This window comes from Galleria mellonella, unplaced genomic scaffold (assembly GCF_026898425.1).
Source record: "Galleria mellonella isolate WM207_F2 unplaced genomic scaffold, CSIRO_AGI_GalMel_v1 utg515, whole genome shotgun sequence".
In the NCBI taxonomy this organism is placed as follows: domain Eukaryota; kingdom Metazoa; phylum Arthropoda; class Insecta; order Lepidoptera; family Pyralidae; genus Galleria; species Galleria mellonella.
In genome coordinates, this window is record NW_026442107.1 from 791,248 (window position 1) to 802,278 (window position 11,031).

Consider the following 11,031-nt stretch of genomic DNA (forward strand, 5'->3'; position numbering starts at 1 on the left):
CGTCACTTTAAGTGCTTTGGTTTTCTCAATTTTTCTATAACATCTCTTGGGATTCGAAATGCATTCAAATATTGACGCGCCCTCATTATAGAGTTGATGTTTTTTTTTAATTTTTTTATAGTCATGAGTAGTCACTTAACGGTTTCTGGGAGCCCGTGTCATATCGTTAATGAACCCTTGTCATTTGCATTTTTATTGTGTAAAAAAAAGTTAAGATTTTTAAGTTTGTAACATTCTATACTGCTAGATTCATCATCAACATGTCAGCCTTTAACTGTCCACTGCTGAACATAAACTTCCACCTTGGGAGATTCCGCCAGTAGTTGGCACGCTTGGCAGACGGGTTAGCAACCGCTATTAGGCTTTGGAGATGTTTTAAGAGGAACGCTACTGCCCGTCCCTTGCCGTCCCTTAGTCCCCTCTTACAACACCCACGGAAAAGGAAGTGGTGGCCTATGCTACTAACTTAATCTATGTTACATATATTAAGAGTACGTGACCTAAGACCATGTGTCAGCCTACGACCTAATCATTATAATATTTGACATTCCTATTTGTATATTTGTATTTGTCCATTTGATATCGAAATCATTATATTGTTTAATATTCATATTTGTATATTTGTCTATCTCATCGAAGTTTCCATTAGTAAGTTATTATCTGTATTTGTTGTCACTCTATCAATGGAAGTATTTGACTATTGTAATTGTAAATAGTAATTAAGATATCTCTACTATATATATGGACGATTTGTAATAATAAATACAGTTCAATTCAGATACTCTACGAGTCTAGTCATTTCAAAAACACCAACTGTGTTAAAACCCTGCCCCATAACAATTTTGGCGCAGTCGGTAGGATCCGTCGCGTAATAGTGCAAGTCGAACTTAACGTCTGGGACTCGGACAAACATCGCCAACAATCCTAGGACGGTGCCTGAAGGGCTTTGAACAGTTCGCCGAATCTATACTCTGCAATGCGTATCCTGTTGCTGTTATTGGGGTAAGTGGTCAACACATGTTGCTCTGTTTCCTTTCTCTGTTTCCTTTTCATAAATCTTTTTCGCCTAAATCATAAAATAATTTTATTATTCAAACTCAAATTCTATTTTTCTACCTATTTTTAATATTCTATTATACTATATCAATTTTACGAATTCAATTATTCTAATTCATTATGTCACAACAAAATATTGACACAAAACCTAAATTTTGCGAACAAAATGTTCCGCTAAATACTTTATTACAATTAATACCGGATTTCGATACAACACAATCGGGTCAAGTATATAAGTTCATAAGATCGTGCGATTCAGCTTTTAAATTAGCAAGTCTAGAGCAGGAAGAAATTTTATTAATTTACGCTTTAAACAAAATAAGTGGGAATACTTCTTCTGATATCCACGCGAAACTATACTCAAACTGGGACGACTTAAAAACGTTCCTTATACAAAAATTTTCGCAGACAAAAACTCTTTCACATCTAAATCTCGAACTACAATCACTCTTTCAGAAACCAAATGAATCGGTAACGGAATTTTTCCACCGCGTAGATCTATGTAGAAATAAAATTTTAGAAAAATTAACAACTGAAGTGGTAGATGCGACATTAATAGGACGAAAAACTACTACGGAAGAAACAGCTCTGAACGTTTTTATTAATGGATTAAGTTCTGACATAGGTGTAATGTTAAGAACAAAAGGTTTTGATTCATTAACTCATGCTGGAAACTTTGCAATTCAAGAAGAAAAAATTCGAAAAATGAATACGGCTAGGCAAAGTTTGTTTAAAAATAGTCGAATAACAACACCGCTATATAGCAATGTCGTTCGTCAACCACCTCAGATCAATCAACCTCAAATACATAAACCACCAGATAAACATACTATTAATACCAATCCGCGAAAATTTATTATATGTAATTATTGTAAAAAACCCGGACATCATATAACTAATTGTAGAAAGAGAATATTTAATAATAGTCGTAATAACCAATTTCCGCGAAATAATCCGACTCCAACTCGAGTAAATCATTTAAACTTGCAACCGGCCGATCTGACGGGCACAGTTTCGGAAACGGTTCCCACGTATTGCCCAAATATTTCAATGATCACCGAGGGTCAGGATATTACCCTAGAACCTCAAATAAACGATCTTCAAATTCAATAAAATTTAATAGTAATCAGTGTCATACTACATTATCTAATACAAACATCACTACACAAGCGCAAACAATTCCAGTCCATCGGGGACAATTAAGCGATGTGTGTACTTGTGATAATAAAACTACGATAGCTACTAAGACAAACTTAGAGCTCTCTGAATCATTAATCATTAACCTCACAAAAATCACTGAATCACTTATAAAGGTCACAGAAACCTTACTAACTCAATCAAAGAAACCTATTAACTCTGTAGATTGTATCACTAATTCGACTAATTCTGAAAAAGATCAATGTCTAAAACCTATATTAAAAGAATCTAATTCAAATCCCACGTGCAATCAACAAACTACAAAGACTAAAAAATCAAAAAAATCTCGTAAATCGAAACAAAAATCAAAAATAAAACTAAAATCGAATCAAATAAAGAAAAGAGCTTATCCTAATGAATCTTACAATATCTCTACATTAAATATACCTCCTGAAAATCTTTTGCACTGTAAATTTCATATTGATGGCCAACCAGTTACGTTATTAGTAGACACGGGAGCAGCCATTTCAGTTATAAATAAAAATAAAATCGGTAAAAATACCATCGATACATCAAACGTCGTTTCTATTATTGGTATCTCTAATGAAAATTCGCCTTTTCAAACATGTGGCACATCCCACATTTCATTAGATCAATTTCCAAAATTTAAATTCCATGTCGCAAATTTAAACATACACGCTGATGGTATACTCGGTAATGATTTCATGTCAAAATTCAATGTCAACATTTATATTCAATCAAAAACGATGCGAATACATGACAGGACTTATCAGTTGTTCCTTCTGGGAGATGAACCAAAGTACTTTGATAATGGTAAACAAATTATCAAACGTCGTTCGGAGACAGTTATATCATGTTTAACTAATGATATCTCAGACGGAACTGCAATGATAAATAAGCAAAACATTAGTAACGATATCTGTATTCCTAATGCTCTTGTTAATGTCAAAAATAATAGCTTTCTCATTACTTGTGTAAACTCGAGTAATAATGACGTATATATTTCAACGCCTATTATAGATGTAAATTCTGTTAACGAATCGGAACTAATTCAACAGTCTGTTTCCTTACCCAATTCACAAATTAACAACATCTCTATAAAACAAAGAATAGATATCGGGAGCCTTATAAGGTGTGATCATTTAAATAAAGAAGAAAGCGAATCTCTCGATAAAATAACTTCAGAATATTCGGACATTTTCTACGTGGAAGGCGATCCACTAACGTTCACGAATCACACTAAACATTCTATTCCTACTACGTCAGATATACCAATTAATACTAAAACTTATAGATTCCCTCAAGTACACCAACAAGAAGTAAGAAATCAGATAGACAAAATGTTACAACAGAATATTATAAAAGATAGTACTTCTCCATGGAGCAGTCCAATCTGGGTAGTTCCAAAAAAATTAGACGCGTCTGGAAAACAAAAATGGCGTGTTGTAATTGATTATAGAAAATTAAATGACGTCACTATTGGAGACAGTTACCCGTTGCCTAACATAACTGACATACTAGATAAGTTAGGACATTCAGTATATTTCACAACTTTAGATTTAGCATCCGGTTTCCATCAAATTGAATTAGACCCCAAGGATATTCCCAAAACTGCCTTCAGCACTCCTTTTGGTCATTACGAATTTTTAAGAATGCCTTTCGGACTCAAAAATGCACCAGCTACATTCCAACGTGCCATGGATAGTGTACTTTACGGATTACAAGGAGAACGATGCTTTGTTTACCTTGATGATATCGTAGTGTTTGCATCCAGCCTTCAAGAACATAAACAGAAATTAACTGAAGTATTCGATCGGTTACGAAAATACGGTCTGAAAATACAACCAGATAAATGCGAATTCTTGAGAAAAGAAGTTGCTTACCTGGGTCATATTATATCGAGTGAAGGTGTAAAGCCAAATCCCGAAAAAGTAAAATCAGTTCGTGAGTTTCCAGTCCCTAAATCATGTAAAGATATTAAATCATTTCTTGGTCTCGCAGGCTACTATCGTAGGTTCATACCTAACTTTAGTAAGCTCACTAAGCCTTTAACAAGCTTATTAAGAAAGGATGTTCCGTTTACATGGAGTTGTGTACAACAGCAGGCTTTTGACTCCTGTAAGGAAATTCTCACAACGACTCCTCTGTTACAATATCCCGATTTTACTAAAGAGTTTATATTAACTACGGATGCTTCAATCCACGCTATCGGAGCGATTCTCTCGCAAGGTGAAATTGGCAAAGATTTACCTATTGCTTACGCATCACGTACGTTAAATAAAGCTGAAAGTAATTACTCTACCATAGAGCGCAAACTTCTCGCAATAGTATGGGCCGTGAAACACTTTCGACCATATTTATTCGGTAGAAAATTTAAAATATTTACTGATCACAAACCACTCACATGGTTATTTTCCATTAAAGATCCGGGATCACGTCTCGTTCGCTGGAGACTGAAACTAGAAGAATATGAATATGAAATAAATTACAAAGCCGGAAAAAATAATACAAACGCCGATGCTTTATCACGACCACCTATATTAAATATGGGTACAGACAACCCTGAAAAACAATTTGAAACATTATTAAAAACAAACTATGAACAATTCTTATCTCAAGGTTGTAGCGCTAATTCACATAAGCTTAAAACTTCACCTGAAAATCTTTTAGAGTCTAATCATAAAAATATCTTCATCCCTGTGTCGTGTCAAAAATCAGATCTTAATAACTTATACAACGAAGCTTTAGATCTATGTGCTTCCCAAAGCAATCAACCTGAAACAGAAAAGCAAGTCTACGACATAGATAAAATAACTTCTGAATATCAGCAAAACATTTTCCTTTGTTATACTAGAACATCATACTATGATCCATGGGACGCGGAGAGTTATTTTAAATCATTGTTATCGTGCTTACATAAGCATAATATTGAAACTTTGTATATACCGAACCTGAAATATGATCAAACTTGCAAGCTTCAGGGCAACCAACAGCTACATATCTCAGCTTATTTGGCAGAAATATATAATTGCAATATAATCATTTGCGAGAATAAAATTACTCATCCTTCGCCTCAGGAAATTCCCAGCATTCTAAAAACATACCATGATGAACCGCTCTCAGGACATCGAGGTATAATTGAAACCACTAGGAAAATTCGAGAACATTACTTCTGGAAAAACATGGCCGAAGACATCAAAAATTACATAAACTCTTGTGAAATATGTCAGCGCAATAAGATTCAAAGAAAAACTTTTAAAGCTCCAATGGTATTAACATCCCAATCTAATGAACCTTTTGAACGTGTTTCTATAGACTTAGTATCATATTCTGACATTAGTGACAATAATAACAAATACATATTGACACTACAAGATGAACTAACTAGGTACGTCCAAGCTTATCCAATTTCTGATAAAGAAGCTCTAACAGTTGCTAAGCAACTCTTTCACTTCTGTCAACATTTCGGTGTACCTAGACGTTTCCATTCTGACCAAGGTACTGAATTCATGAATGGACTAATGAAGCAATTAATAAGACTTCTCGGTACAAGTCAAACTTTTAATACAGCTTACCACCCTCAAACTAATGGTGCATTAGAAAGGTTTCATGCCACACTTCGAGATCACATACGAATGTACCAGGCACGTAAATTGAAAAATTGGGATCAAATTATTCCACTGGCTATTATATGTCATAACACCTCAGTTAATAGCTCTACAGGTTTCACACCCTACGAACTTCTATTTGGTTTTAAACCAAGACCTTTTTATTCATTAAAAACAATACCCGATTATACTGCATTCGATTATATTAAAGATTTAAACGAACGACTTAGAATAGCCCGCGATGTCGCAACACAGAACGTTCAGAAAATGAAAGAAAAAGCCAAGGAACGTTACGACGGGAAAATTAAAAATATTGCTAAATTTAATGTAGGTGACAAGGTGATGATCAAGGTCCCTAACCCAAATAATTTAGATAATAAGTGGGAAGGGCCATTCGATGTGATACGTGTAGGCTTTAATGAAAATTATGTTATTCGTAAATCCGGGAGACATCAGTTAGTTCACGCAAATAGATTAAGACCTTATGAAATAAATAAACTCGTTAATTAAATAAATAAGTAGCCGTGTGGAAGCCGGCTTTACCAAAGAATAGCACCAACGTTCAGATTTGACGTGTCGTAGAAGGCGACTAACAAACAAGTAGCCGTGTGGAAGCCGGCTTTACCAAAGAATAGCACCAACGTTCAGATTTGACGTGTCGTAGAAGGCGACTAACAAACAAGTAGCCGTGTAGTAGTCGGCTTTACCAAAGAATAACACTGACGTTCAGATTTGACGTGTCGTATAAGGCGACTAACAAACAATTAGCCGTGTAGTAGTCGGCTTTACCAAAGAATAGCACTGACGTTCAGATTTGACGTGTCGTATAAGGCGACTAACAAACAAGTAGCCGTGTAGTAGTCGGCTTTACCAAAGAATAACACTGACGTTCAGATTTGACGTGTCGTATAAGGCGACTAACAAACAATCAGCCGTGTAGTAGTCGGCTTTACCAAAGAATAGCACTGACGTTCAGATTTGACGTGTCGTATAAGGCGACTAACAAACAATGAGCCGTATAGACGCCGGCTTGTACAAAGAATAGCTCTAACATGTTAAGTTGTTTCCACATCAAACAACTTATAGTATTAATTTATTATAAGCAATATTCAAAATCAATTAAATCAATAATTCCTCAATAATCAATTAAATCAATAATTATTCTATAAGCAATGAAATCAATAATTCTTCTATAATCAATTAAATCAATAATTCTTCAATAATCAATTAAATCAACAATTCTTCTATAATCAATTAAATCAATAATTCTTCTATAATCAATTTAATAAATAATTCTTCAATAATCAATTAAATCAATAATTCTTCTATAATCAATTTAATCAATAATTCTTCAATAATCAATTAAATCAATAATTCTTCAATAATCAATTAAATCAATAATTCTTCAATAATCAATTAAATCAATAATTCTTCAATAATCAATTAAATCAATAATTCTTCTATAATCAATTAAATCAATAATTCTTCAATAATCAATTAAATCAATAATTCTTCAATAATCAATTAAATCAATAATTCTTCAATAATCAATTAAAGCAATAATTCTTCAATAATCAATTAAATCAATAATTCTTCAATAATCAATTAAATCAATAATTCTTCAATAATCAATCAATTTTAATCATTATACAAAATATCATTTTTGTTATATTCGTTAGCTTACGAATCGTCCTAAAATCGTCTTTATTTCTAATAAAAAATAAAACATAATTAAAACATAAATTTATAAATAATAGTTCTTATGTTTGTTCAATTCGATATTACCTTAATAAATTAGAAAAAAACTTGTAATAGAATCTTCTTTCTTGATGCTCGAACAAATCTTAATTATTTCTTCAACAACTAAAAACTTCAATGAAAGTATATTTAAGATAACTTATGATGATCGAATAATTAATGAAAATATTCAGTCTCAACGATGACTTACATTCAAGTTAAAAGGTTCTTTATTTTAAATCTTTAGATTAGGCTAGTGTAGACATTTCCGTAATTTCTTTGCAGATAGTAGAATCCGTAATAAATCTAGAAAATGAAATTAATGATTGTTTAGCAAGCATATTGTTCGTAAAATCAAATATTAAACTTATCTTCTCTTTCTGCTTATGTATATTCTGATAGGCTTGTATACATATTAGATTTTCCATTAATTCAAGGCGAACCTCTCAATCTCTATCACATATATTCCATTCCAATCCAACATTTTAATTCCTCTCTGCATACAACCATCCTACCTGAGCACATGCATTTGGCTACAAATCCTAGCGGTAATATATACGTATCTACGAGCGACCTCACTTCATGCAAGTCCTACGCTATAAAGAAGAAGATCTGCACCTCTTTTGTCGCATATGAAGCAGCATCACGTCCATTATGTGAGCTCCAGATCCTGTTAAGCATTTCAAAAACTTTACCTGAAATTTGTACAACATCCACATTTGAAGCAAGAATTAACACTTTTCAAAACATTGACAACAACCAATGGCTTTACATACTTACAGAAGACACTAATTGTATACTTCAATGTAAAACGGAAGTTACACATCATAAATTACAAGGAGCAGGCATTTTATCCTTACCGGAAAACTGCAAACTTTATACTGGGTATAGTACGCTAACAGCCTTTCAATCTATTGAAGAAAATGTAACATATCCTGTAATAGTTCCAGACATTAGAACAGACGATTGCTTTGAAGAATACAAGAACTTTGAAGCTCCAAAGTTAATTCCTATTAAAATTAATGAAATGCCTTTGGATTCACTGAAACAAATAAAACATCATGTCGATAAATTTAAGGAAAGCTTAGAAAATATGAGATCTCGACCAATCTTACAAAGATATTCGTCAACGTTTACATGGATATACTTCGTGTTATTCATAACAATGCTAGGATACTTCATTTATAAAATTAGCAAACGTTGTCCTAATGGATTACTCCTGCGTAACCGAAGACCAAGCCGTGATAATAGTTGTATACAAATATTTAACAACTGTTTTTCAAACACATCACGACGTCAGAGAATCCAAGTTGCCGTCCCGATGACTACTATAGCAACAAGTACCTGCGTAACGGAAGACGAAGAGGAAAATGAAGAAAATTATCCAAGAACTTCAACACCGAGAGTTCAAAGATTAAGCTCTCAAGCCCAATCTTTATTCTAAGGGGGGAGGTGTTACATATATTAAGAGTACGTGACCTAAGACCATGTGTCAGCCTACGACCTAATCATTATAATATTTGACATTCCTATTTGTATATTTGTATTTGTCCATTTGATATCGAAATCATTATATTGTTTAATATTCATATTTGTATATTTGTCTATCTCATCGAAGTTTCCATTAGTAAGTTATTATCTGTATTTGTTGTCACTCTATCAATGGAAGTATTTGACTATTGTAATTGTAAATAGTAATTAAGATATCTCTACTATATATATGGACGATTTGTAATAATAAATACAGTTCAATTCAGATACTCTACGAGTCTAGTCATTTCAAAAACACCAACTGTGTTAAAACCCTGCCCCATAACATCTATATAAATAAAAATCATTTGCTGAATAAATCACATCACTTTAGGTTGCTTTGAAGAGATCGCTATGTAGCGATAAGGCCACTCATTGTTACCTCTCTACCTTGCTTTTATGTAATTAAGTTTATATAATTAAGTACTCTTTTAGTTTGTATACGTATTGTTAATCTTTATAAACTGTATCATTCATTGAAAGGAACAATAAAGAGTTTTCATTCAATCGTTCAATGTTATGGTTTCTTTACACTTGAATATACTCATAGAGATTTATTGGGCTGTGTAAAATAAAGTATTTCTCTAAAACAAGATGATACCGATGATGACATGTGGTTTTAAATTTTGATTTTTCATTAAGTATAGCAAATTATAATAAACTCGATTTATTATAATAAACTAATTATATTAAAGCTAATGGCGTCCAAACTATATTAAATGCAAAAAATATAATATGACAGTACGTTTATTGTCTCTTCATCCCCTGACCTATTTGATCTAAAGCGACAGTAGCTGTATTAGTTGAGATGACATGGCCACGGTCTACTGACATACATGTTGACAGGCGTAGTGTCTGCGCGGGCGCATGTAACCGACACCCGCCGGCACTGCGCATACGCAGGGTGGTCGGCTATTTACGAAGCTTCGCGGAAATATGCCTAACTTGCAGTATTGGGTTACATAGCTTCCCTAACAGTAATGTCTTTTCAATTTGCAATGAAAGAAAGCCTTTGTAACTAAATACAATTAAAGAATTCAATTCAAATGTTAGGTCGTTGTAGAATACGCTTAGTGTAAAAGTTCTATTAAATATTATTTGTTGCCATTTTTGCTAATGTGGGGAAATAAATTAATATGTCAACTTAAGTATGTTTTTTGCTTAATTTAAAATTATTTATGCTTTTACTAGCTATATCCCGTAGCTTTGCCCGCGTGAATCAGTACATAAAATATAATATGTGGTAAGTTAGGATATAACCTATCCATGTGCCAAATTTCATTCAAATTCGTTTAGTAGTTTTTGCGTGAAAGAGTAACAAATATCCATCTATCCTAATAGACTTTCGCATTTATAATATTAATATAATGAATAAATATTATGATCATTATAAAATACATTGTTGAAACTAAGTTACACTGTTTACTGTGTAACAGTTAAGTTAGTGTTGTATAACAGATGGGCAGCAGCGTCCCTCCTTAAACATCACCAAAATCTAACTGTGGTTGCCAATCTGCCTGCCAAGCGTGACAACTAAAAACCTATGGTGAATAGGCCTTCACAGTTCAGTATTGGGCAATTAACGACTGATATTGATAATGATTCACTGTGTTAGATATACATATATATATATATATACAACTTAGAATGGAAAACAAGCTGACGGCCCACCTGATGGAAAGTGGTAACCGTTGCCTATAGACATGAGTAGTACCATGGACATAACAGACTAACTAACTGTTTCGTCCGGGGGGGAAAGGGATTGTTAGTAATGGGGTCTAATAGCCCCATTACTAGCAATATACCCTCTCAGGTTGACCTCCACGTGGTTCCCCCTGGAAACCATCATGTTTAATTCTTGTCGAATTCATCATGGTGGACCAACTAACCTGCACTCATTCTCACCTATCATCTTCCACTCGTCGGTGTATACCGATAGCGC

At 33.4% G+C, this 11,031-nt stretch overlaps 2 protein-coding genes across 2 annotated transcripts; both read left to right on the plus strand.

Annotated features, from left to right (window-relative positions):
- The first annotated feature begins 481 nt into the window (after window positions 1-481).
- LOC128201497 (uncharacterized) lies at window positions 482-2,170 on the plus strand. The gene has a single exon (XM_052898664.1). It carries the CDS (start codon window positions 1,177-1,179, stop codon window positions 2,167-2,169), a length of 993 nt encoding a protein of 330 aa, XP_052754624.1. The 5' UTR covers window positions 482-1,176; the 3' UTR covers window position 2,170.
- A 5,912-nt stretch (window positions 2,171-8,082) lies between these two features.
- Window positions 8,083-9,604, plus strand: LOC128201498 (uncharacterized). The gene has a single exon (XM_052898665.1). It carries the CDS (start codon window positions 8,083-8,085, stop codon window positions 9,001-9,003), a length of 921 nt encoding a protein of 306 aa, XP_052754625.1. The 3' UTR covers window positions 9,004-9,604.
- The last annotated feature ends 1,427 nt before the right edge of the window (window positions 9,605-11,031 follow it).